The sequence below is a fragment of the Anomaloglossus baeobatrachus genome, chromosome 1, assembly GCF_048569485.1.
Source record: "Anomaloglossus baeobatrachus isolate aAnoBae1 chromosome 1, aAnoBae1.hap1, whole genome shotgun sequence".
Lineage (NCBI taxonomy): Eukaryota > Metazoa > Chordata > Amphibia > Anura > Aromobatidae > Anomaloglossus > Anomaloglossus baeobatrachus.
In genome coordinates, this window is record NC_134353.1 from 820,367,482 (window position 1) to 820,391,435 (window position 23,954).

A 23,954-nucleotide genomic window follows, 5' to 3' on the forward strand; every position below is an offset into this window, starting at 1 on the left:
GCTATAACAGATCCCTCTTTCCTCCTTTAATTTTACTATATTTGTATCATTTTGACAGAGGGTAAATTTTGTTGTATTGATGCCTAGGTCCGAGCAAATTCAAAACAGCAGGTCTTGTGGGATCTTTCGGTATGTTGCGGTTAATATCTACCAAATCTGGGCAATAGAAGTGATCAGGTCAGGTGCGTATGTAGAAATAATTGGTCCCCATAGCAGAAATTGTAATTGGGTCCCCTACAGAAAAAAATTATAATATTCGTCAGGATTACAGAAGAGCATATCTCACAACTTTTCAGCCATTAGAAAGTAATTTTCCGCGTATTTAAGCTGCCAGATTCCCCTTTCATTGCTCCCATAGAGTAGGATGCTAACAAAAGAGCCCCCTTAATCACAGTATGATACCCCCACAGTGAGTTCCTCCACAAACACGGTATGATGACCTTATTTTAAGGCCTTCGACAAATTATGGTGACCGCAACACAGTATGATTTCCCTACTGTGACCACCACACAGACTTCCATACATTATAATAGACAGCTATTTAGTAATATGGCCCACATCCCTCCAGACAGTATAATAGCCACCACATAGCCTTCCAAATAGTATAATGGGCCCCTCATAGCCCTACATATAGTATAATGGGCCCGGCATAGTCCTTCATACAATATAACGGGCGTCGCATACTCCTCCATACAATATAACAGGGCCAGCATAGTCCTCCCTACAATATAATGAGCCCCACATAGTCCTCCATATAATGTAAAGAGTCTAAGAGTCCATTTTCTTCAACATAATATAATGGCCCCCACATTGAATTCAATTGAATGTGCATTGGTGGCACGCCACTGGATCAGGTCATGGGTTACTAAGACTCATTTGTGCACATGGGAATAAAGGCTTGTCTTTGAATTATTGGGCAGAGTTACTGTGGCACAAATTGCTCAAAAAAATTAATGTTAATTTAAAGGTGTCAGAGCACACAGTGCAGATTGCCGGCGCTGAACTCCGCTAACCACTAAAAGTGGCAACAATGGGCAGGAGAGCTTTACAACTAGACTTTGGACCATCAGACATAAGTATCCTTGGTCTGATGAATCACATTTCTCTTACATTATATAGATGGCCAGGTGTATGTACCGTACGTGGAGAAAAATTACACACTATAAGAAAAAGGCAAGAGAGTAGAAGCACTATGATTCTCTGGGAATATTCTCAGGGGAAACCTTGGGTCCTGGCACTCAAACGGATTTTTGACACATATCATACACACATATCACTTACCTTAACATTGTTAAAGACCAAACTCACCTCTTTATGACAAGGGTATTCCGTACTATGAATGACTTATTTCTGTAGGATAATGCGCTCTCAGAATGAATGAATAAAGCTATTTAGGAATAATGGTTTGGGAAATATGATAGAGATCAAGCTAATGATTTGTTCTCCCAATCCCACAGATCTCAATCTGATCGTGCATTGTAGGGTATGATGGAAAAATTAACCCCTTTACCATCCAACTTGTTTTCACCTTCCTGATTAGGTCAAATTTTACAATTCTGACCAGTGTCACTATATGACGTGAATTCACTGACATCACAGCTGCAGCTCTGTCAGTGTGTCCCTGATGCCACACTGAGCTGTCACATTTTCAGATGTAGGAGAGCTGGGTGTTATGGATGGTGTTTCTGTCTGCTTGGCTGTTGCTGGTTGTGAAGAGGTTAAGATTCTTCCTGAGGATGCTTCTTGGCTCCCTCTAGTGGCCAGTGCTGGAAGTGTGTCAGGTTCTTTGATTGTCACTAAGACAGGTGCAGGGCCTGGCTCTAATCCCAGTGGGCCAATCATGTCAAGCCCTTGTGTATAAATGAATGGATTCTGCCTCAGACTGACACCAGTGATATCGTTTTCCTGTGTCAATCTAGCTCCAGTGAACATGTCTTGAACACCTGGTTCTCCTGTCATGTCGGCTGTGTGCCTGTGACCGGCCAGTCATTTCTCCAGTGTGCTCCATCTCGTTTTTTTCCCTTGGAGATCTCCACTGCTGTCTGCTGCAGTGTGTCTGCTTTTTGGATGCAATTTTTGCCTTTTTAACCTAGTCATCTTGATCTCGCTTTTTGAAGCCTGGGATAAGTACTTTGTCTTCTTTCCTGTGACTGAATGGTTTTCATGCATTTTTCTCTTGTGTGCAATGTTTATTTGATTCTGCTTAAATTCGTTTTTAAATGCTATGGAAACTGTTCATTCTCAGTGAAAAAACACTTAGTGGAGTTTTTGCTCTCTGTCTGAACATTGTTCTGAGTTTTTTCGCTCAAATATGCATCTATGTTCCATTGTGTTTACACTTATGATCTTTATCAAAGGGACTTTATAATTGCTGAGAATTCAGTGAAGGCTTTTTTCCACCATTTTTGCGTACTCACTTTTGTTGTATTTAGTATTCCACTTCTATGTACTGCTCATTATGAGTCGTGTTGGACATTGAATATTTTTCTGCCTATGGCAGTTGCTACTAAGCCACTTTTGTGACAACCTCTTTGGATGCTAATCCTGCCCGGTGCCCTGCACAAAAATTCCCTGTTGTAGTAGGTGGAGGATCATGTAGTCCTAAGGGAATTTTTGATCCTCAGGAGTTGGCATATATTAGGGTTTTTGCTGGCTACACCCAGTGATCTATCCTATCCTTTGTGTCATAGTTAGCAGGGCCTTTTTTTGCTCTATTTCTAACTGTGTATTGTTTGCTTCTTATATCATCATCAAAATATGTTGGAGGCTTTAACTATCCCTTTGAGGCTGCTCTGAGGTAAGTGAGGATTCCTTTCTTCATATTTGAGGCTAGCTAGTTTCTTAGGCGGTGACGAGGAGTCTAGGTAGAGTAGGTATGCTCCACCGCTATTTCTAGTTGTTTATATAGAGCCAGGGGGTTGCTGCCAGTTAGTTTCCAACCACTCTTATGCTCTATTTCTGGGGTTTCTCTGTTTTTTTCCTCCTGGACTATTGGGGTAGTAGTTCATAGCTCTTGGATTGCCCTTATCCCTGAATTGGGAAGGAGTTTACCCTTGAATGGGATATTTACGGGAATATCAGCGGTCTCCTGACCATAACAGCTTGGATTGTCGTGGGACATCATGGTGTGGATTAATCGGACCTGCAGGGGTGTTTTGGGGGGTAATAAATTGGAGAAAGAGGGTGTTTTTAAAATAAAAAATAAAGGATTTTTCTCTATTTTTTGTGTATATTTTTTTTAGACCCCCCTCCCTATTACTAACCTTGGGCTTGATGACAGCTGTGATTTTTTTGACAAATCACAGCTGTCATTAACCCCCATATATTATGCCAATTGCCACTGCACCAGAGTATTTGGGATGAACAAGGTTAAGTGCCAGAATAAGCGCATCTGAGGGGCTGTGCGATGGGGATGAGATTTGCCCCAAGCTATGCAAATTTGTACATGGGTTTTTTTGAGTCCTCTTACATCGCACAGTCCCCTTTAGCCATTAAACACATGGTGTTTTATCGTAGATTCATAGAAGATTTGTTTTTTATTTGGTCAGGTTCTGAAAACAGTGCGGAAGCCTTTATAAATTCTCTAAACCAGAATACATGGGGGCTTTCCTTTACAGCAACCATATCTAAGGAATCTATCCAATTCCTGGATCTGGATATCAGGGTTAATGATGCAGCTGCTATCGAAACATCCACCTTCTTCAAGAGGGTGGATGTGAATAGCTATCTGGAATTCTCCAGCAGCCATTTTCCCACTTGGATCAGAAATATCCCTTATGGCCAGTATTGGCGTATCAGGAAAAACTGCACCAATACAGCCACTTCTAGAACTGAGGCCAAGATAATAAAAACCAGATTCACCAATATAGTTTACCCCAAGAAAATCCTAGAGGGATGCCTTCCGAAAAAGTATACAACTTGACCAGGAGAAATGTCTGGCTATGATTGAAGATAAAATGTTGAGGTCCCCTAAAAAAGGGGGGGGGGTGACTGATAATAATAATAAAAAAGGGGAGGGGTGACTGATACTAGTTATGAGAGTTGTCTGGTAACAACTTATAGTGACTCCTATAAAAAAGTGAAAGAACTAGTGGGTAAGCATTGGTATATCTTGAGAAATGATAGAGTCCTTTCAGGAATCCTACCCACTCTACCTCGAGTTATATTTAGAAGGAGTAGGAACCTCAAGAATTTGATTGCCCCCAGTAAAATTCCATACATCAAAACTTTGGTGCCAGAGAACAGGCCAGGCCTCACAAAACAGGTAGGAAATTTTTGCTGCGGCCAACCCAGATGCTTGTGCTGTAAATCATTAACTCGGGGTGCACGATCATTCAAATCCAATATCACGGGGGAGCAATTTCCAATCAAACAATTTTTAAATTGTACTACTTCTTATGTTATTTATTTATTAGAATGTCCGTGCGGCCTACAATATCTGGGCCGTACCACCCAAATGATACATAATAGGCTCAACAGCCATCGATACAACATCCGCCATGGCACAATCACTTACAGTTTATCCAAACATTTTTTACTGGAACATGATAAAGATAAGGATAATTTCCCAACAGTGATTGTCGAGTAAATTCTGGCAGATGATAATGATAGATATTGGAAATTGGTGGAGCGGGAATCCTTTTGGATTTTCAAATTGGCCACACTGCACCCAGAAGGCCTGAACATTATGACGGAACGGATAAAATAATAATAAAAAGTGATATTTAATAATAAAATAATAATAAAATTTAATAATAAAAAGTGATATTTCAAATCGAAAATTCAATAAATTATTTGACCCCTCGGCCAAGCAATCAGTTGACCACGGAGGATGGGGAGTGGCATAATATCAATTTTGGTCCATTGAAACCTCACAAATTATATATAGCCCCTTCATTTATATTCTGATTAGAGTATCTTTAAATTATTCTTCATAAAGGATGAGTGCCCCCTGTGGGATCCATTAATTATCAATAATAATTGAGAATAGTATAGGACTCATTATTATTATAATCACCAGTTTTAATCCTAATTTAATAATTTTATCACTATTTAGATGATACAATTTATTATTTTATTATGCTATTATTACAATTTATTATGCTATTATTATCATTTATGGTCAATTTATCCTGCTACTATTATGTATTATTATGTATTTTAATTCATTAGTTGACATAACGCTTTTTAATAATTTATTGATCTTTGAACAAACCCTATTTCTTTTCTCTTTCTCTTTTCTGGGCTATGTATGGGGAAGGCGTAATTTATTATTCAATCAATCAATCAATGCAATTACCTAGCCTTTTTTAGTTTTCAATCTAATTGTTGTAAATGCCTCCTGCATATATAGGTCTATCAGTCTGTTTAATTCTCTGCTACCTGAGGAAGGGGGAGGATATGCCCTCGAAACGCGTTGTGGCTTTACAATAAAAGAAATTTATAACTATAACATCATCTATATCCACTTCATCTCCAGTTTGGGCAGCGCGGCCAATACCGTGGTATTTTCCTTTCACCCTGACTTGGATTTGGCGCATCTAAAAGATGCACCAACTCTGGGGTGTCTGCGGGTTGCTAATTTTAGACTGGACAGGGCCCAATAACCATGGGCCTTCCCAGCCTGAGAATACCAGCTACCAGCTATCTGCTTAATCTTGGCTGGATATCAAAATTAGCGGGACCTCACAACATTTTTTAAAAATATTTATTTTGCATTGCTGTATTCTGACAGTTATAGCTTTTTTTAAGAGAGCTGCATGTCAGCTTGTTTTTTGCGGGACAAGATGACATTTTCAGCTATATTATTTACATACAGTATGACTTTTTGATTGTGTTTTATTCCAGTTCGTCAGTTACATGATGAAAAGGCAGTGTTTGATACAGACTGTGACAGTCTTATAGATCTGGTTGTTTCAAATATGTATACTGTTTTTGTTTATTATTCTATTTACAGAAATATACATTTTTTTCTTTTTTTGTTGTTTTTGTCTGATTTTCTTGTTACAATTTCTTTTAATTTTTTTTTTACTTTTCTACTTAGTCCCTATATGAAACTTTTATTACTCTGATCACTCCTCAAGCATTGCATTGGATTGTATTGTCAGAATGCTTGTTAGACCATGCTGCTAGCATGGTCTATCAGGCTTGCCATAGCCAGGTAACCTGGAGGTCATCATTTGACCTCAGGGTACAAGGCAATGATAGGAACCCAATGATCATGTCCCTCCTCAGGCCCCTTAAATACACGCTATTGATTATGGCATTTATGGGATTATAGAGCCAGGGCATCATCCCTATCTGTGACAGCTGGAGCTCAGCTATCACTTATGCTGAGCTCCAGGTGGCAATCGTGCATACATAGCTCCTCTGCCCACGCAATCGCTATGATATAAATTTACATGATATGTCGTGAACACCTATCTGATTATGATGTAAACTCACGTCAAAGGTCACGAAGGGGATCAAAGGGTTGAATTTCAAACTCTTTGTCCAACTATTTAATGTAATAATCTGTTCACTTTTGTAATGTAATCAATTAAAAATTCTCCACTGTTCATCAGTTCTCTGCTCTAACGTCCTGAAAGTTATTTTGTCTTACTTCCAATGATGATTTGTTTGAGACTCCCAGCATGCACTGGGGATTATCAAACAGATTGTCGTCAATGGACTAGGGATGCTGTGACTTTCATATAATAAGTATAACAATGCAACTAAAGATAAATTAATAATACCTACGTCATAATGAAAATTTATTTGAAAAAATGAAAATGTTTGAAACACAAATTCTTACCTATCTTGGAAGGGGACAAGCTGCACGGTGTTTTCTCTTGACATTTTACTTCTGATGTACTTTGATCTAAAAAAATAAATAAAAATATGGAAATTGTAATTCTTTTTTACACCAAAATCTGTGATTACATTGCGAAATGAAGAACTGCATCATCAGCATTGTTCCTCTCCGATCCTCATAATACCCAGAGAGAGCTCTAATATGTTCTCCAGAAATAATTACACCTTAAGTATTAATTATCAGGTCTCTGGAGGAGGTTATGGCATATCTCCTATATACATGGGAGCACAAGATAGTGCTCAGCCAGTGTAGGTGAAGGCTAAGAGCAACTGGCTCTTTCTATCTATTTATCTATCTATCTAAGCGTGGTGGACTATTATTGTTGCATTCCTGCCCTTGAAGGCACCAATTGCGTAATTGTATTGTTCTGCAGTGTAAAGTGAATTATGTCTTGCGTCTTTTGTATACAATATGTTATGTGAACTATGATGATAATGTGATGTATATCCGAGCAGATTCTGCCCGATAATGTATATATCCGAACGGAGTCTACCCGAGCGTCCGAGAGTACAAGGCTCTATTGTGACCATGGTGATGGGACCCCTGATCTTCACCCGTGTAAAGAGACTACATGTGGGCCACTGCAAGGAAAACTGATTGTCACGAGTTATACTGTAACGTTGGGATGGATTGTGCTGTAACTCACAGGACCAGTAAGATCTGAAGAAACTCAGTGGGAACTAGGACTGTGTTTGAATGTGCCCTGTAGAACTGTAATGTGCCTACAGCTTCCCTTATAGGGAAGGTCTCAATTAGAACAACAAAACCAAAAAGGATCCCAGTGGCCAAAAACACCAATAGACAAGGTTAAAGGGAAGACCACTGGTAAAAAAAGAGACCAGAAACAAGTTCTTAGTGAAATACAAAATTCATTTTAATGAAATATATGTGACATAAGGACAGACAGTGATGACGAAAAAGATCTGAAAATCGCCAGACACAAAATTGCACAAACACCACCTGCAGATGTAATGGGGCTGCTAGAAGCAAGAGGGTTAATGTCAGAAACCCAATAGTCAAAACATGGGGAGATCATGTAGTAAATAATAAACTAATTATGGTCACCCATGTGTTTCTCTCCCTCTAAAAGCCAAGGAACATGTCACTAAAAAACCATATAAGAGGAAATATCTTGAGACATGTTGAAAACAGCTAGCAGGCAAGGCAGGTGGCGGTGGGCGGGGCCTCAACGCGCGTTTCACCGGGCGTGGCTTCGTCAGGAGACATGGCCATAGTGCATAATGTGAGGGTTTATAAATGAGTATCAAGTATCCAACGGCAAATCGGTGCGCTCCACGTCATGATGCCCCGCTTTCCGGGGCAGGGACCGCAGAGCACCACGTTGAGGAACAGGAGGAGGACATACGTCATCTCACCATTCATCCCGGAAGTGCCCCGAGGCCCCCACAGCGGAGGATGCAAACAGCGCATGCGCGCGTCGCGTCTGTGCCTGGATATAAGCCCAGCCCACCTATCAGCCGTGACATAAGTGGCAGGGAGCGATGCCAGGGAGGGAGGCGGAGTATGCTTATCCGAACGTGTACGTCACGGTAAACAAAAGACTCGCCACGGAGACAACAATGTAACACCCCCAGGAAATGACGTGGAAGGGAGGGGCATATCATATGGGGAGCGGGGAACAAGCAAATAGACGCTCAGGTTGCCGATTGCACTGCGGTGGTGGAGGTAACAGAGCTGGAGATCCAACCCCCCACAGTGTACTATGGTAACACTAAATAGATCGGAGGGCGGAATGAACAAAAAAATAAATGAAAATAAACGACAAATGAGCGGGGAGAAGAATAATAATGCCATAAATATGGAATCAAAATAGACATGTAAAGTCAGTGACCCACATAAGCATGGTGAAATTAAACGGGCTATCACATACGGCATGCCAAAAGGATCCAAAGGTACATAGGAATCAAAGAAGGCATGTCACATGTGAGAAACTAAGGAACCCCAGTATATGATATGTGATAAAGGACTAAGGCATGGAATTAGTTGGTCACACTGAGTAAGTAAATCCACACATTAATATATGCTAAATATCTCCCATAGGGAATAAACAAGGGTCCTGTTATAAAGAGATAGGTCATGGTCAGGGGTGATGGATCAATGTTCCAGCACTCCGGACCAGACCAGACCGTGGAAAGAAAAATGAAGGCATTCTGCAAAAAATCACAGAAAAGTATTATGAACAAATACAATATATAATGAAATATAAACTATAGAATATGATATAGCAATCTTCAGAGATCCATATTCCACAGCCAGCTCCCGAGTTCTCCCCGTCCAAAATTCAAAAGCTCGGCCAGCCATGCACCAAATCGATTCCCATGATACAAAGGAATAAATAGAAGGATCCCTGAAAAGAAGCCCAGAGAGCGAAACTGAAGCCCAACACGGGGGATAGGGTGTCTGTCAGAACCCACAGAAATCCCAAGGGTCAGATTTTGCGGGCCACAACTCCCAACATACACAGTACCGGGAGTGGACTTCCCCATTGCATGCGGAGTTGTCCCAGAGAAGACACAAACACAGAGTGCAGGAGGAAGGGACCCCTGTTTACTACACCCGGGTGTGGGATCCGAATACATCCGCCAAAGGTGACCGGTCACTGGCAACTTGGTTTACCACTGGACTTGTGTGCGATTATTGAACTGTGAGTACACCATTGATCCCCAGTCCAACCCGGCACGCCACCTCCAGCAGCCATTACTCCCGTGTACCAAAGAGGGCCCCGGGACTACACCTCCCCTACCCGTGGAGAGGATCCCACCTTGCTGCCCCGCTCCATCAGCCCCGGGCACCCCATCACCGGGCAGCGGCGGTGTCACCATCCTTCACCGCAATCCACGGGTAGCGTCACCGACACATCAAACCCCCCTGTAAATATCCCTTTCCGACGGTTGTGAGGACAGACGGCCGTGCGAGCCTGGGTCCGGTCACCACTCGAGCCGCAGCAGCAAACCCGGAGCCGAGCGGCCCCAGAAGTGGCAGCGGCCCCCGCCTGCAACATAAAGATGATGCAGATAATGAACTGTTGAGTAAAGAGTTTTTGTTTAAAACAAACAGTTGGTCTCCTTGTGTGTGAGTTGCCATCGGGTCCTGGCCAGCCAACGTCAGCGGCAGTATGCGGCCTGCATGGAGTCACAGCCCACATCACACAAGTCCAGACACCCAGCTAGGACCAGTTTTTCTATGTAGCCTATTGGGGTACCCGGAGTCAATTCCTCGCCCACGACTACTGCCCCGCAACACTCTACATTTCTATCTATCATTGGGACAGACTATGTCCAGCACAGCTCCATGGCAGTAGACAATTGTAGCATCTAAATGACTGAATTGGTATGTGGATTCCAGGTTTCAAATCTCTCCAAAGTCAGCATTTGCATTTTTGTTTATTCTCCAATAGTTTGTGTGAGCTTCCTCCCCTCCTCCAAAATTTCACTGATAGGATAATCAGCTTCCTATGAAATTGCAGTAGTGTGTATCTAAGAGAATCAATTTACTTTGCAGCCCCAGAAGCTCATTTGAATGCTGAAAATAATTTCACTGCGCCCTTGATTATGTTTCCAGTGGCGGGAAAATGTAATGGGCATAACCACAATATGAATGGGGAGCTACTGATCTATGCACAGAAGTTAGTATGCAAAAAAAAGAAAAAAGGTGCACAGAAAAGATGTATGTGACAAAACATATACCGTAATTTTAGTGAATAACAATATAACACTGACAAACAATTAAAAGTGTACGAGAAATACACAAAAATAACACAGGGGCAGGGGTATGCATATAATGATAACCCCAACACCAAGCAATATTAATTGTGTGGTTATAGTCTCCAAATTAACCGATATTTGATTGAATACAATTAAATATGAAAAATAACAAATAATGATTTATAGAGTAAAGAGAAATAACATCATCTAATAGAAAAGAATGGCAATTAGCCCTAAAGAGATACACAAATGATAACTTAGTGGTACGGTACAGGGCAGGTACATGAGGAACATAGATTAAATGCCTGACGCCTGTCCTTCCTTTCTTGTACATTTTTTTATGTGCTTGTCAGTGTTGCATTGTTATTCAATACAGTCATATTTTTTTCATTATATTTTTTTTTTTTGGTGCACTATATTTTTTTCTTTTCTTTCTTTTTTTTGCATACTAGATTATGTTACTACTTTATAAACAACAGGAAAATAAATCAGAAAATATCACATTTAAGAATAAATAAATATGGACTGAAAATGAAACCATCAAAGATGCAGACATAAATTGTACTTTATGCCAAAATTAAAGATTTTAAAGTTCCTTTTTTTATAAGGATATACAGTATATGCTGATCAAAAACACTGTAGAGCATATTTACCAATCCTGTCTATATTTCAGACATTGTTAACTTAAAATAGAAAGCCTGAAGATGCGACAAATTAATCACGGTGGCTCATCGACTTGTAGTATGGTAAATTTGAACAAGCTTTGGCAGAGGCGTAGCTAAGGGCTCAGCTCAGGGGGGGGGGCGAAACATCTGAGTGGGCTGCTAACCAGGTAACCATGATAACTACGGTGGCACAGACTAATCGTGGGTATAGTGGAACCTCAGCAGATGGCATGGCTATTACCACTATATGGTGACTATACAGTGTGTCCACCCATATCCTGTCCACCGCCATTAACTTGACAACAGTGGCAGCTATAGGCATAGAAGTGGTGTCTAGGTATAGTAAAGCATCCATGTGCTATGCAATGAAAAACCACCTATAGCACCACCTGGTGGAAAACAACGGAGTTAGCAATATTATCTCGAAAACGGAACGAGATAGAGAAAAAAAGTGAATTAAAAAGTTATAGGGCATCATCAATTTAATACGAATCGACACATTGCATACATAAATGCTATGATTAGAACGTGTAAAACTCACAAACCTGCGAACGTGTAGCGATAACTCATGGAGACCTTCCTACAAGTCATTGGGTATGGTGGCTGCATGGAGTGGCCTCCACACTCACCTGACCTGACCCCATTGGACTTTTTTCTGTGAGGTCACATCAAACAGCAGGTATATGCGACCATTCCACCAACATGGCCTACGACGACGTATCACAGATGCTTGTTCAAGCGTGTCACATACCATATTGCACAACGTGCAGCAAGATACAGTATGCAGTCCAGAGTCCAGATGTGCATTGCAGCTGATGGTGGCCACTTTGAGCATCAAAGTTAAATGAGCGCCATATGCGTGACCAGCATTCAATGTTTTGGGGGGGGATCATGGGTTTCATATCATAGCATTTCTGTATGCAAGGTGTCGATTCATATTGAATTGATGATGCCCTACAATTTTTTGATTCACTTTTTTTCTCTATCACGTTCTGTTTTCGAGATAAAAATGCTAACTCCATTGTTTTCCACCAGGTGGCGCTATAGATGGTTTCATTGTGTAGCGCATGGCTACTTTACTATACGTAGACACCACTTCTATGCCTATAGCTGCCGCCGTTCTCAAGTTAATGGCTGTGGACAGGATATGGGTGGACAAACTGTTAAGTGGTAGATATCGGTCCTGCAGCACATACAAGAGATCACAGTGCTGATATAGATGGTGACTCACAGCTGACGTTCTTTCAGATGGAATTGTTCACCTTTTCCATCTGGCCCAGACCGACATGACAACTTCTTCCATCCACAACTCGTCTACAGAGATTACAACAAAGACACATTTGACTTCTCACATTTCTGGCACTGTCCCATCTAATCGCAACCTGCAGAAACTCCTCATCCTGCCGTCACCCCAATACTGAGCCGCTGGTGCTGTATGTGTCTCTACTACTGCACCTGCTGTGTGGCACAAAAACTGTGTTCCTCTTACTGCCCCACATAGTAATGCCACCCCTGTGCCCCCACATGGTAATAATGCCACCACTGTTCCCCCCACATACTAATGCCACCACTGTTCCCCCCACATACTAATGCCCCCACTGTATCTCCACATACTAATACCCCCACTGTGCCCCCACATAATAATGCCACCACTGTGCCCCCCACATATTAATGCCACCACAGTGCCATTTACATGGTAAAATGCCTCCTTTGTGCGCTCTAGATGGTAGAATTGCCCCTAGAAAATATTAAAGCTCTGTATAAGTGCCCTAGAAAAGTGCCCACATTTTTCTCCTAGAAAGTAATAATGTCCCCTGTGTGCTTGTGACGATCACAATATTCTGAGTGCCCCTATCACAATAATGGTTCTAAAGTGTCCACTTAAGTTAATAATGTCCCCCCATGTACAGCTCGTCTATACACAGTATGATACCTCTACACCTCCCCTATACACAGTATGATAGGCCTACAGCTCCCCCAATACAATGGTCTACACACTGTATAATGGCCACCCCAGTAGCTGACACACTGATTAATTGTTCCCACAGCAGCCCCCACATTGTATAATGGCTTCAATAGTAGACCTCCCCACTGTGTGAGGGTCCCAAAAGTAGTCCCCACAGTATATAACAGCCCCCACATTAGCTCCCACAGTGTAGAAAGGTCCCCCATTAACATCCACACTGTATAATGATCTGTATATTAGCTCCCAATGTGTATAAAGGCTCTACACACTGTATAAGTGCTTATACAGCACTTAAGGGTCAAAAAGGAAGGTAGAAAAGTTCAATTTTGTCAGAAAAGCTAATTAATTCTAATTAAAATTAGAAAAAAAACAAACAAAAACCAAAAAAACACTGTATAAGTGCCCACCACACCAGTGCCATAACTAGAGTCCAATGGACCCCGATGCAACAATGACATGTTTATGTCACATGCATCTTTCTAAATTCTATAAAAAAGCATGTGTTCCACCCCCTTCATTATGTAGTAATGTCCCCTATCCTGGTATATATTGTATGTCCCCATCCTGGTGTATATGGACCCCCATTCTGGTGTATATGGTCCCCCAGCCTCGTGTCTATGGGCCCCCAAAATGAGCCCCTTTCTGGTGTATATGGACCCCCAGCCTGGGATCCATGCTAGTATATATGGGCCCCCACCCTAGGCCCCATGCAGGTATATATGGGCGCCCAGACTGGGCCCCATGCTAGTATATATGGGCCCTCATGCTGGTATATATGAGCCCCCAGCCTGTGTCCCATCCTGGCATATATGGGCCCTCAGCCTGATGTATATGCACCTCCAGCCTGGCCCCTATGCTGGTATATATGGGCTCCCAGCCTGGACCCCATGCTGGTATATATGGGCCCCCAGTCTGATGCCTGCCTGGGCCCTGTGCTGGTATATATGGGCCCTCAGTCTCATGTATATGGGCCTCCAGCCTGGACCCTGTGCTGGTATATATGGGCTCCCAGCCTGGACCCCATGCTGGTATATATGGGCGCCCAACGTTGGTGTATATGGCCCCCGTTCTGCATTAAAAAAAAAATCATATACTCACCTGCTCCAGCAGGTTTTGAGCGGTGCAGCGCGGGCAGAACATAACAAGCACAAGACATCAGAGTCCCGGAGCTTTGTGATGACGTCACCACGCTAGGATTCTGACGTTTTGCGTGTGCGCTGTCATCAGCAACAGTGCAGGGAGATTGTGTCTCCTCAGCACTGCCGTAGAGGTTAACTAAGTCTGTATTTTTCACCCACTCCTGGTTTTGTCTTATAAATACTGAGGTAAAAAAACTCACCAAATACTGACCGTGTGCACATGGCCTAAGAAATAGGTCTAAAACCTGATGTGACATCACATAGCAAACACATTGGTAAACCTGCCTCATTATCTAGTAAAAGTGTTGCATGAGGAGTCCGGGTCTTTACAACAGCGTGCCATGATCTCAACAAGAACCAAAGTAAAATGAGAACTTACGTGGAACAGAGAACAAGAAAATGGGAGCCGGAGCCCAGACCTGGTGCCAATTTAGTATTTTTGTTTTATAGGTAATAAATGAAGATTTCTAGTCATTAGGACACGCAGCATTTTACCTCGGATCCGGCGCTCGGCACAGATTGTGGCCAGCCCTGCCTTATCTGATAATGTGCAGCAACATTTCCTGGAGACAAGAAACTAACCAAACTTGTTCTATGGAGGAAACTTTCTCCAATCTTACTCAAGTAACAGCCACCAACAATCCACAACACAGACATGGGGGCCACAGGCATAAGGGTCCTCACATATAGTTATAGCCTGCAGATCACATACACATATTACCTGATGTGCAGGTGACAGTCCTGACCTGACCCACCAGGACCAAGCCTCCCTCAGCCTGGCATCAGCTTTCACAGCCCTCTCGGTAGTGTGCTGCCAGCTTGTGTTTACTGCCGTTACCAGGCTACAGGAATGCCTGCCATACAATAGAGCAGTCTATAGGACGGTAATAAGTGTTGTGTGACTACACTTATATACTGACACCACTGGAACTTACTGAATATTTCATTTATGCTAACGCTCAATGTAAAAGTTTAATGAGGTTCATTAGATTTCAAGCTGATGTAGTAAAGATAATTTTGTCATTGAAAGGGAACCGCTTGAATCAGAGCCGGGCTTAAAGGGGTTTACCCCACAAAGTTAGTTTTAAAGTTGATTTTAATCAATAGATCTTAGAATAATAATCAGTTGCAGAAAGAATGTATTTAAAATAAAATGTTCCTGTGCTAATATAATATTATATATGTGCCCCTGCTCTTTACTGTGTAATGGCTGTGTCTGACCATAAAGAGACATGGTCTGATCATACCACATCTCCTAGACCGGGGAGGAAACAAAAGAGTATATAGACATTACAGCATGGCATCATAGCTGATTCTTTTTGTGAGGTAAAGCATTTCCCTGCCTGTTTTTTAAACATAGTTTACCTCAAAGAAAGAATACCGTAATTTGAGATCCCATGCAGTAATGTCTGTATACTTTTTTGCATCCTCCCCAGCCCAGGGGCTGTGGTATGATAATACCATGTCCCTGCACGGTCAGTTACATCCATTTACACATTTCCAGGTGGAACTTAATATCTTTCCAAGATCTATGGATTAAAATCAACTGTAATATTAACTTTTGTTGGTGGGGAAACCCCTTTAACAATTGCACAAAGTATATTTTTCTTTAAAAAGTTCCTGCATTTTAGAGAAAACATAGGAGTAGTTTGAAGATCCCTCTGAAAATCATACCTGGCTGGAGAAGAGACTAGACCAGCCTGCCCCCCCTCCCCCCCCTGCCCCATTCAGCTTTTCCCCCATGTCACTTCTGGTGATTGACAAGTCTCTACTAGTGATGAGCAAATAGTAACTATGCATTTTTGGATTATTCGTAACAAATCCCAAAGTACTATTCCGGTATTCATCACCCCAAATAACCTGAGTGACGCCACAGCTGATCATGTGGCTCAGTCTCTGCAGTCACAGCAGGCAGTCATGCTCTATGTCCGCTTGCTGTGACTTCGATGTAGCAGAGCTGAAACGTCATGGGACCTTGTGTAGATTGCGTCGGACTTGCAGGGGTGTTTTGGGGTTAATAAAGTGGTGGAATAGGTTGTTTTTTTGTATTTTATTCAAAATAAGGGATTTTTTCGGTGTTTATGTTTATTTACTTTAACTTATAGATAAGTAATGAACATGTCTCATAGACATCTGCCATGACTAATCCAGGACTTAGTGGCTGCTGTGGGCTGCTATTAACTACTTATTACCCCAATTGCCACCACACCAGGGCAATCGGGATGAGCCGTATAAAGCGCCAGGCATGTTGCATCTAATTGATGCAGCAATCTTGGGCGGCTTCAGGTTGCTATGTTTAGGCTGGGGAGCGGTCCAATAAGCATGGACCTCCCCAGTCTGCGAATACCAGCCCCTAGCTGTTTGGCTTTATCTTGGCTGGGTATCAAAATCGGGGGGACCGCACGTCGTTTTTTTTTAATTATTTATTTAAATAAGTAAATTTTAAAAAGCCACATACGGTTCCATTTATTTTGATACACAGCCAGATGAGCGCAGGGCTGGAGGCTACAGCCTGTAGCCGTGGGCTTTATATGTGCTGAGTATCATAATACGGGGGCACCCGATGCCAATTGTTTTATTTTTAGGCCTCGGTTCCACTTGCGTTTTGCATGGATAAGTACAATCTGATGAAACATCGGATTGCACTCGCACCAGTACAAAACTATAAATACAGAAAATAGAAAAAGTAGTTCAGCTCACCCTTCCTAAAGTCCAGGTCAGGATCGGTGTTGGTGCACGGAGCTGCCCTGGCCTCAGGCAGAACACAGACACAACACAGACACAAAGTACAAAACTATGGGGCAGTGTCCATCTGTGATTGATTTCTCATGCCATATCGGCATGAGATATGAATCGCAGCATGCTGCGTTTGGCAGCGAAGATCAGCTCACACACACACCCATACAAGTCTATGGGTGCGTGGGAAACATTGCACTGCACTCGCATGTCATCTGACCGCAGTGCGATGTACGCAGAGACAGGTCGGGGAGGTGCTCCCTCTTCTCCGCAACTGTGATCTGATCGCAATCTGAATCATGCAAGACATGTACTGCTTAAGCCAGTACATGTCCGGGCCCGTGTGAAGTTAGCTAGAGAACATTTGGATTATCCAGAAGCGTATTGGGAGAATGTTATATGGTCTAATGAGACCAAAGTAGAACTGTTTGGTAGAAACACAACTCGTCATGTTTGGAGGAGACAGAATGCCGAGTTGCATTCAAAGAACGCCATACCTACTGTGAAGCATGGGGGTGGCAACATCATGCTTTGGGGCTGTTACTCTGCAAAGGGACAAGGACGACTGATCCGTGTACATGAAAGAATGAATGGGCCCATGTATCATAAGATTTTGAGTGCAAACCTACTTCCATCAGCAAGGGCATTGAAGATTAAACGTGACTGGGTCTTTCAGCATGATAATGATCCCAAGCACATCGCCAGGGCAAGGAAGCAGTAGCATCGTAAGAAGCATATGAAGGTCCTGGAGTGGGCTAGCCAGTTTCCAGATCTCAACCCCAACGAAAACCTTTGGAGGGAGTTGAAAGACCGTGTTGCCCAGCAACAGGCCCAAAACATCACTGCTCTAGAGGAGATCTGCATGGAGGAATGGGCCAACACTACCAATAGTGTGTGCCAACTTTGTGAAGACTTACAGAAAACGTTGGCCTCTGTCATTGCCAACAAAGGATATATAACAAAATATTGAGATGAGCTTTTGTTTTTGACCAAATACTTATTTTCCACCATAATTTGCAAATAAAATCTTGCAAAATCAGACAGGGTGATTTTCTAGATTTGTTTTCTCATTGTGTTTCTCATTGTTGTGGTCTACCTATGATGTCAATTGCAGGCCTCTCTCATCTTTTTAAGTGGGAGCACTTGCACAATTGGTGTCTCACTAAATACTTTTTTCCCCCTACTGAATAAGATGTAGCAGTATTGATGATGTAATGTATGTATATTGTTATAAGGTGTAATGTTATCTAGTATATAATGTTGGATGCTTAATAAAGTATTATAAGTGTGATAGGTATGCAGGTGAAAGATGAAATCTACCTGGCAGAAGACAGTTGATAGTTGGGATGAGCCTATAGGGGAGAATCTGTGGGAACGTTAGATAGGGCCTAGCCTGTGGCAGTAACACAGGAGGAGCAGAGCCACATGACATTGGTGACCTGCGACAGGAGAGGAGACCAAGAGCCATGAAAGCGGGATTCTGACCAGAAAACAAGAGCTATCCACAATGCAGGCAGAGTGACTGGAGTCTGGTTTGAATCCACTGAATGAGTGACCTAGAGACTGATCCCTAAGGAAAACGCTCAGCATTACGGTCCTCAGTGGGTTATAGCTCAAGAAGGTACGGGCCTAGAAGAAACAGTACACTAGTCGAACAGAGAGTTCTGGGCGGCAGATCTGGAAGCGTCAGCCTGGTCCAGCCATATTGACAAATCTCTACAGTAGAGGAATATGACGCAGATCCGCAGTGAGGACGGAGACACTACAGGACTGTGTTGTATGTGATTGTAATGTCAGGTTGAGCTGGGTGGTAAATTACTCAGGGCTTTGTGGAAGGGTAAGGATATACAGTACAGACCAATCGTTTGGACACACCTTCTCATTCAAAGAGTTTTCTTTATTTTCATGACTCTAAAAATTGTAGATTCACATTGATGGCATCAAAACTATGAATTAACACATGTGGAATGAAATACTTAATAAAGTGTGAAACAACTGAAAATATGTCTTATATTCTAGGTTCTTCAAAGTAGCCACCTTTTTGCTTTGATTACTGCTTTGCACACTCTTGGCATTCTCTTGATGAGATTCAAGAAGTAGTCACCGGAAATGGTCTTCCAACAGTCTTGAAGGAGTTCCCAGAAATGCTTAGCACTTGTTGGCCCTTTTGCCTTCACTCTGCGGTCCAGCTCACCCCAATTATCTCGACTGGGTTCAGGTCTGGTGACTGTGGAGGCCAGGTCATCTGGCGTAGCACCCCATCACTCTCCTTCTTAGTCAAATAGCCCTTACACAGCCTGGAGGTGTGTTTGGGGGTCATTGTCCTGTTGAAAAATAAATGATGGCACAACTAAACGCAAACCGGATGGAATAGCACGCCGCTGCAAGATGCTGTGGTAGCCGTGCTGGTTTAGTATGCCTTCAATTTTGAATAAATCCCTAACAGTGTCACCAGCAAAGCACCCCTACACCATCACACCTCCTCCTCCATGCTTCCCTGTGGGAACCAGGCATCTAGAGTCCATCCGTTCACCTTTTCTACAAAGACATGGTGGTTGGATTCAAAGATCTCAAATTTGGACGCACCAGACCAAAGCACAGATTTCCACTGGTCTAATGTCCATTCCTTGTGTTCTTTAGCCCAAACAAGTCTCTTCTGCTTGTTGCCTGTCCTTAGCAGTGGTTTCCTAGAAGCTATTTTACCAAGAAGGCCTGCTACACAAAGTCTCTTCTTAATAGTTGTTCTAGAGATGAGAAGGTGTGTCCAAACTTTTGGTCTGTACTGTATAAGAATGAACATACTGCAGGAATATGTCTGCAGTTTCTCTTTAATGCATATGAAATGTCTGAGAAGCAATGTGCCCACTTTTGTGTCTATAGAGTTGTTATCAGCCATCTATTCAGTAAAGATTTTGTGTTTCTAATAGAGTTGTAGCTTCATTTCCTGAGTGAAGCTACAAGTGGTCCTCTGGTCCTGGAAAACCAACGTTAACGGCAACATGGGGCCTAAACGGGCGTACCGGCTACACTACACAAACTCACACACCGAGCCAGGAGCGTTCCGAGGCGACTGTAATCAATCCCTCACCCATGACTACCGTCCCACGCACCACTACTCCATTATCTTTACTCTGTGTGTCACTACCAGAAAGAAAAATCTTTCACTTGCAATGATTCTTTTTACATTCATGAATATGTAGAGTTTGCTTTTAGTACATATTGTCACACTTATTTCCATCACAAAGATCCATGGTGACACATAAACCCCAAATTTGCAAATATGAAAATCGTAGTATAAGTGTTCCTGGTCAGGCGTGCAATCCCATAATCTCTTGGGCTCTTAACTCTGTGAATATTGTTGTTCTCATGAGGCTCATGCTCTTTTTTGTTTAAATTTTCCATGGAAACTGATAGGTTCGCTTTAAAACTATTGCAAAAGTAAATAGAAAGACAAACCATTGGTTAATCTCCAAATGTGAAGAATATGACTAAACCTTTACCTCTATAACTGGGTTGCCCACTGTCCAGAAATTCCAGAACAGTCCGTAAAAATAGGGTCTCTTTTTGCTCTGTCTCCAAAAAGAAATTTAAGGCGTATATGATTTTTTTGAAGCTGAAGAAACTTAGATTATTTTGACTTTAATTATCATGATTTTACAGTTTATATTGAATGCAGCTGATCTCTTCATATCAGAATTATTGGCTGTAGGTATGTATCATTGATTATCGTAATGATGTTTTATGGTTTTCCAATGTGTCAATCAAAAATATTGTCTGTCTGTGATTTCTTCATGAGATGTCAAAAAAAAATAAATAAGAAGTAAAGTTGGCAACCTTATTCTGTAAACCTTTATCCCTGTCTTTGAATTTGAGCAAATATCTGAAGACAAAGTTTAGTATTCCATTTTATTTTTAAAGCTTGAATATGTTTGTGCCAAGAAAACGATAATGCTTAATGGTTGTCATGCACATCACTGCTTTTAGTGTTAGTCCTTATAGTCCATATAGATTGGCACATACTGTATAGATATGAACAGGTCCTATAGTAAAAACTATAGTAAAGCCTTCTCTTGATAAAGCTTTGATCATTACACAAGTGATTTAGGGGCCCGGTAGCAGCCAGGTGGCTTGCCTCTATGGTAGGCACTTTCATGACCTGATTTGCTTTGCTCCTTCCTGAATATAGCAAATTTAAATTGGTTTATTGAGACATTACATTAATATTATAATTATTATTTTTTATTATTATAGCTCCATTTATTTCATGGTGCTGAACATGTGAAAAGGTATATACTGATCATAATAAAAGAAGCACAATAATCATGAACTATACAAGGTACAGACTGGTACACAAGGAGAGAGGACTCTGCCCACGAGGGCTCACAGTCTACATGGGATGGGTGAGGATACAGTAGGTGAGGACAGAGCTGGTAGGGCAGCACTATAGTGATCTTAGGGTTACTGCAGGTTATAGGCTTGCCAGAATAGGTAGTTCTTCATGTTCCTTTTGAAGGCTTCCACTGTAGGGGAGAGTATGATATGTTGGGGTAGAGAGTTACAGAGTATGGGGGAGGCACGGGAGAAATCTTGTATGTGATTATGGGAAGAAGAGATGAGATGGGAGGTGAGAAGGAGATTTTGTGAGAATTGGAGGTTGCTTGCAGGTAGGTACCGGTAGACTAGGTCACAGATGTATGTTGTGGATGACTTTGTATGTCATGGTTAGCATTAAATTTGCTAAGACGTAAGAATACAATTTCTGATACACATGCTTTTTCCCCTTGCTTTAGTCGGGAGCGCACAGCATGGGAGCGGCCCTGAATAGCATTTTATTACTTCCACTGATGTCCTGACCACTATTCTTTCACTTCTTTTTCAGTTGTCTCAGAGGTTCAGAATTCATGTCAATTTGATGGACTGCCAAAGAGTAGGACTTAGTCATTGAGGCAACTTATGTGGGTGTAGTATGCATTGCCTAAGTACCGTACAAGATATGAAATGTAGTGCAGGCATTCAGAGGTGGCCTGGGGGGTGATGAGTGGGAAGTGTTATAAGAAGCCAAAGGAGTGAAAAAATCATGAGGAGGTCATTGTAGGGTGTGTATCAGTCTGAAAATAGGATTTTTAAAATGTGATATCCGGGTTGGAAAATTACTTTAAAAGGGAGAGAAATAAGTTGAGATAAAGAATAACAATAATTATAAAGATAAAGAACACGTGGTGTACTCTCATTACTTTAGTCTCCTATTGATTTTTTTAAAAGGTTTTATTTTGCAATTTCAATTAGCAAAGAACAAAAGCATAGCAACCAACAACTGAGTAGGCGTCATCATGACATTGTAAATCGAGGTTTAGGATGATTGGTTTCCGGATAGAATATGCAATTTTGCAGGTGATGAGTTACATCTTTTAGTGACACATTCACACCTACACACACAGGTACGCTTGTAAAAATCCCATTGATACAATCTCCTGCCTCTTCTCCGCCAGTGCTACCATAGGAGCCACCGCCTTAGGACACAGGATCATAGGCCATAACTGGATTAATAGTCCATTTAAACCAACTACTATGACATTTGTGAGGATCTATGTAATTCATATAAGACTTTATTATAAGGGCATATGTTTAATAATGATAGCCATTCAGACAGCATAAGGGTATTGGTATACTTATATGCCAAGATAGTAATTTCGCGTGCACAGAATAAAACACAGCTAAATAAAATTCTCTTAATGGACAGAATACTAGAGCATCCCGGTGGTGTGTTTGACTTTTGGGAAATCAAAATGTGCATTCACAAATAAGAGGCCCAAAGATCAGACGGACAAACCTCTTTGCCAAAATCACCCTATATGTAGAAAAGTGCCTTGTTCAGCTTGACAATGGTAGTGTAAATTACTATTGTAAACACTAAGGGGTACTTTGCACGCTGTGACATCGGTACTGCGATATCGTCGGGGTCAAATCGAAAGTGACGCACATCCGGCGCCGGTAACGACGTCGCAACATGTAAAGCCTAGATGCGCCGATAAACGATCGCAAAAGCGTTGAAAATCGGTGATCTGTGTAGCATCGGTCATTTTCATAATGTCGCACCAATAGGAGATACGATGTTGTTCCTCGTTCCTGCGGCAGCACACATCGCTGTGTGTGAAGCCGCAGGAGCAAGATACATCTCCTTACCTGCCTCCACCGACTATGCGGAAGGAGGTGGGCGGGATGTTTACGTCCCGCTCATCTCCGCCCCTCCGCTTCTATTGGCCGCCTGCCGTGTGACGTCGCTGTGACGCCGCACGGCCCGCCCCCTTAGGAAGGAGACGTGTCGCCGGCCAGAGCGACGTCGCAGGGCAGGTAAGTGCGTGTGAAGCTGCCGTAGCGATAATGTTCTCTACGGCAGCTATCACAAGATATCGCATGTGCAACGGGGGCGGGTACTATCGCACTTGGCATCGCTAGCCGATGCTAGCAATGTCGCAACGTGCAAAGTACCCCTTAGGGTCAGATTCATTAAGGTGGTTTCTAGATTAAAACTCCTTCAAATGTTGCAAAATGTTTGTGTAATTTGAAGTAGTGCATGTATTTTACCACTTTTAGCATTTTTAGAAAGTCTTGGCCAGATTTGCCAAAATGGGCTGAGATGGAGCTGAATAGGACAAGGCAAAGCCTGCCCGACAAATTCATCAAAATACGCACCACTTTTATGGCAGAGATTTCACCAGAAATTTCTTCAAGTCCCTGACTAGAGTAACATTTCTAGCTGAGGCGCATGTAGTAGTAAGATGAACCTAATTCATTAAGTGGAGTGCACCTGTGATGCCCTGGCAAAACCAGGTAGTCAAACATTAGGCCCCCGCATAACACCTTCCCTCA

The 23,954-nt window shown here is 42.2% G+C and overlaps 1 protein-coding gene across 1 annotated transcript in view; it reads right to left on the reverse strand.

Moving 5' to 3' along the window:
* Positions 1–15,157, reverse strand: part of FAM81B (family with sequence similarity 81 member B) — an 84,985-nt gene extending 69,828 nt beyond the window's left edge. The window contains exons 1-2 of the mRNA XM_075341911.1: positions 15,070–15,157; positions 6,794–6,859 (exon numbers count right to left, since the gene is read on the reverse strand). Coding sequence (XP_075198026.1) covers positions 6,794–6,837 — 44 coding nt within the window. The 5' untranslated portion in view covers positions 6,838–6,859; positions 15,070–15,157. The remainder of the gene's footprint in view (positions 1–6,793; positions 6,860–15,069) is intronic.
* Between the last annotated feature and the right edge of the window lie 8,797 nt (positions 15,158–23,954).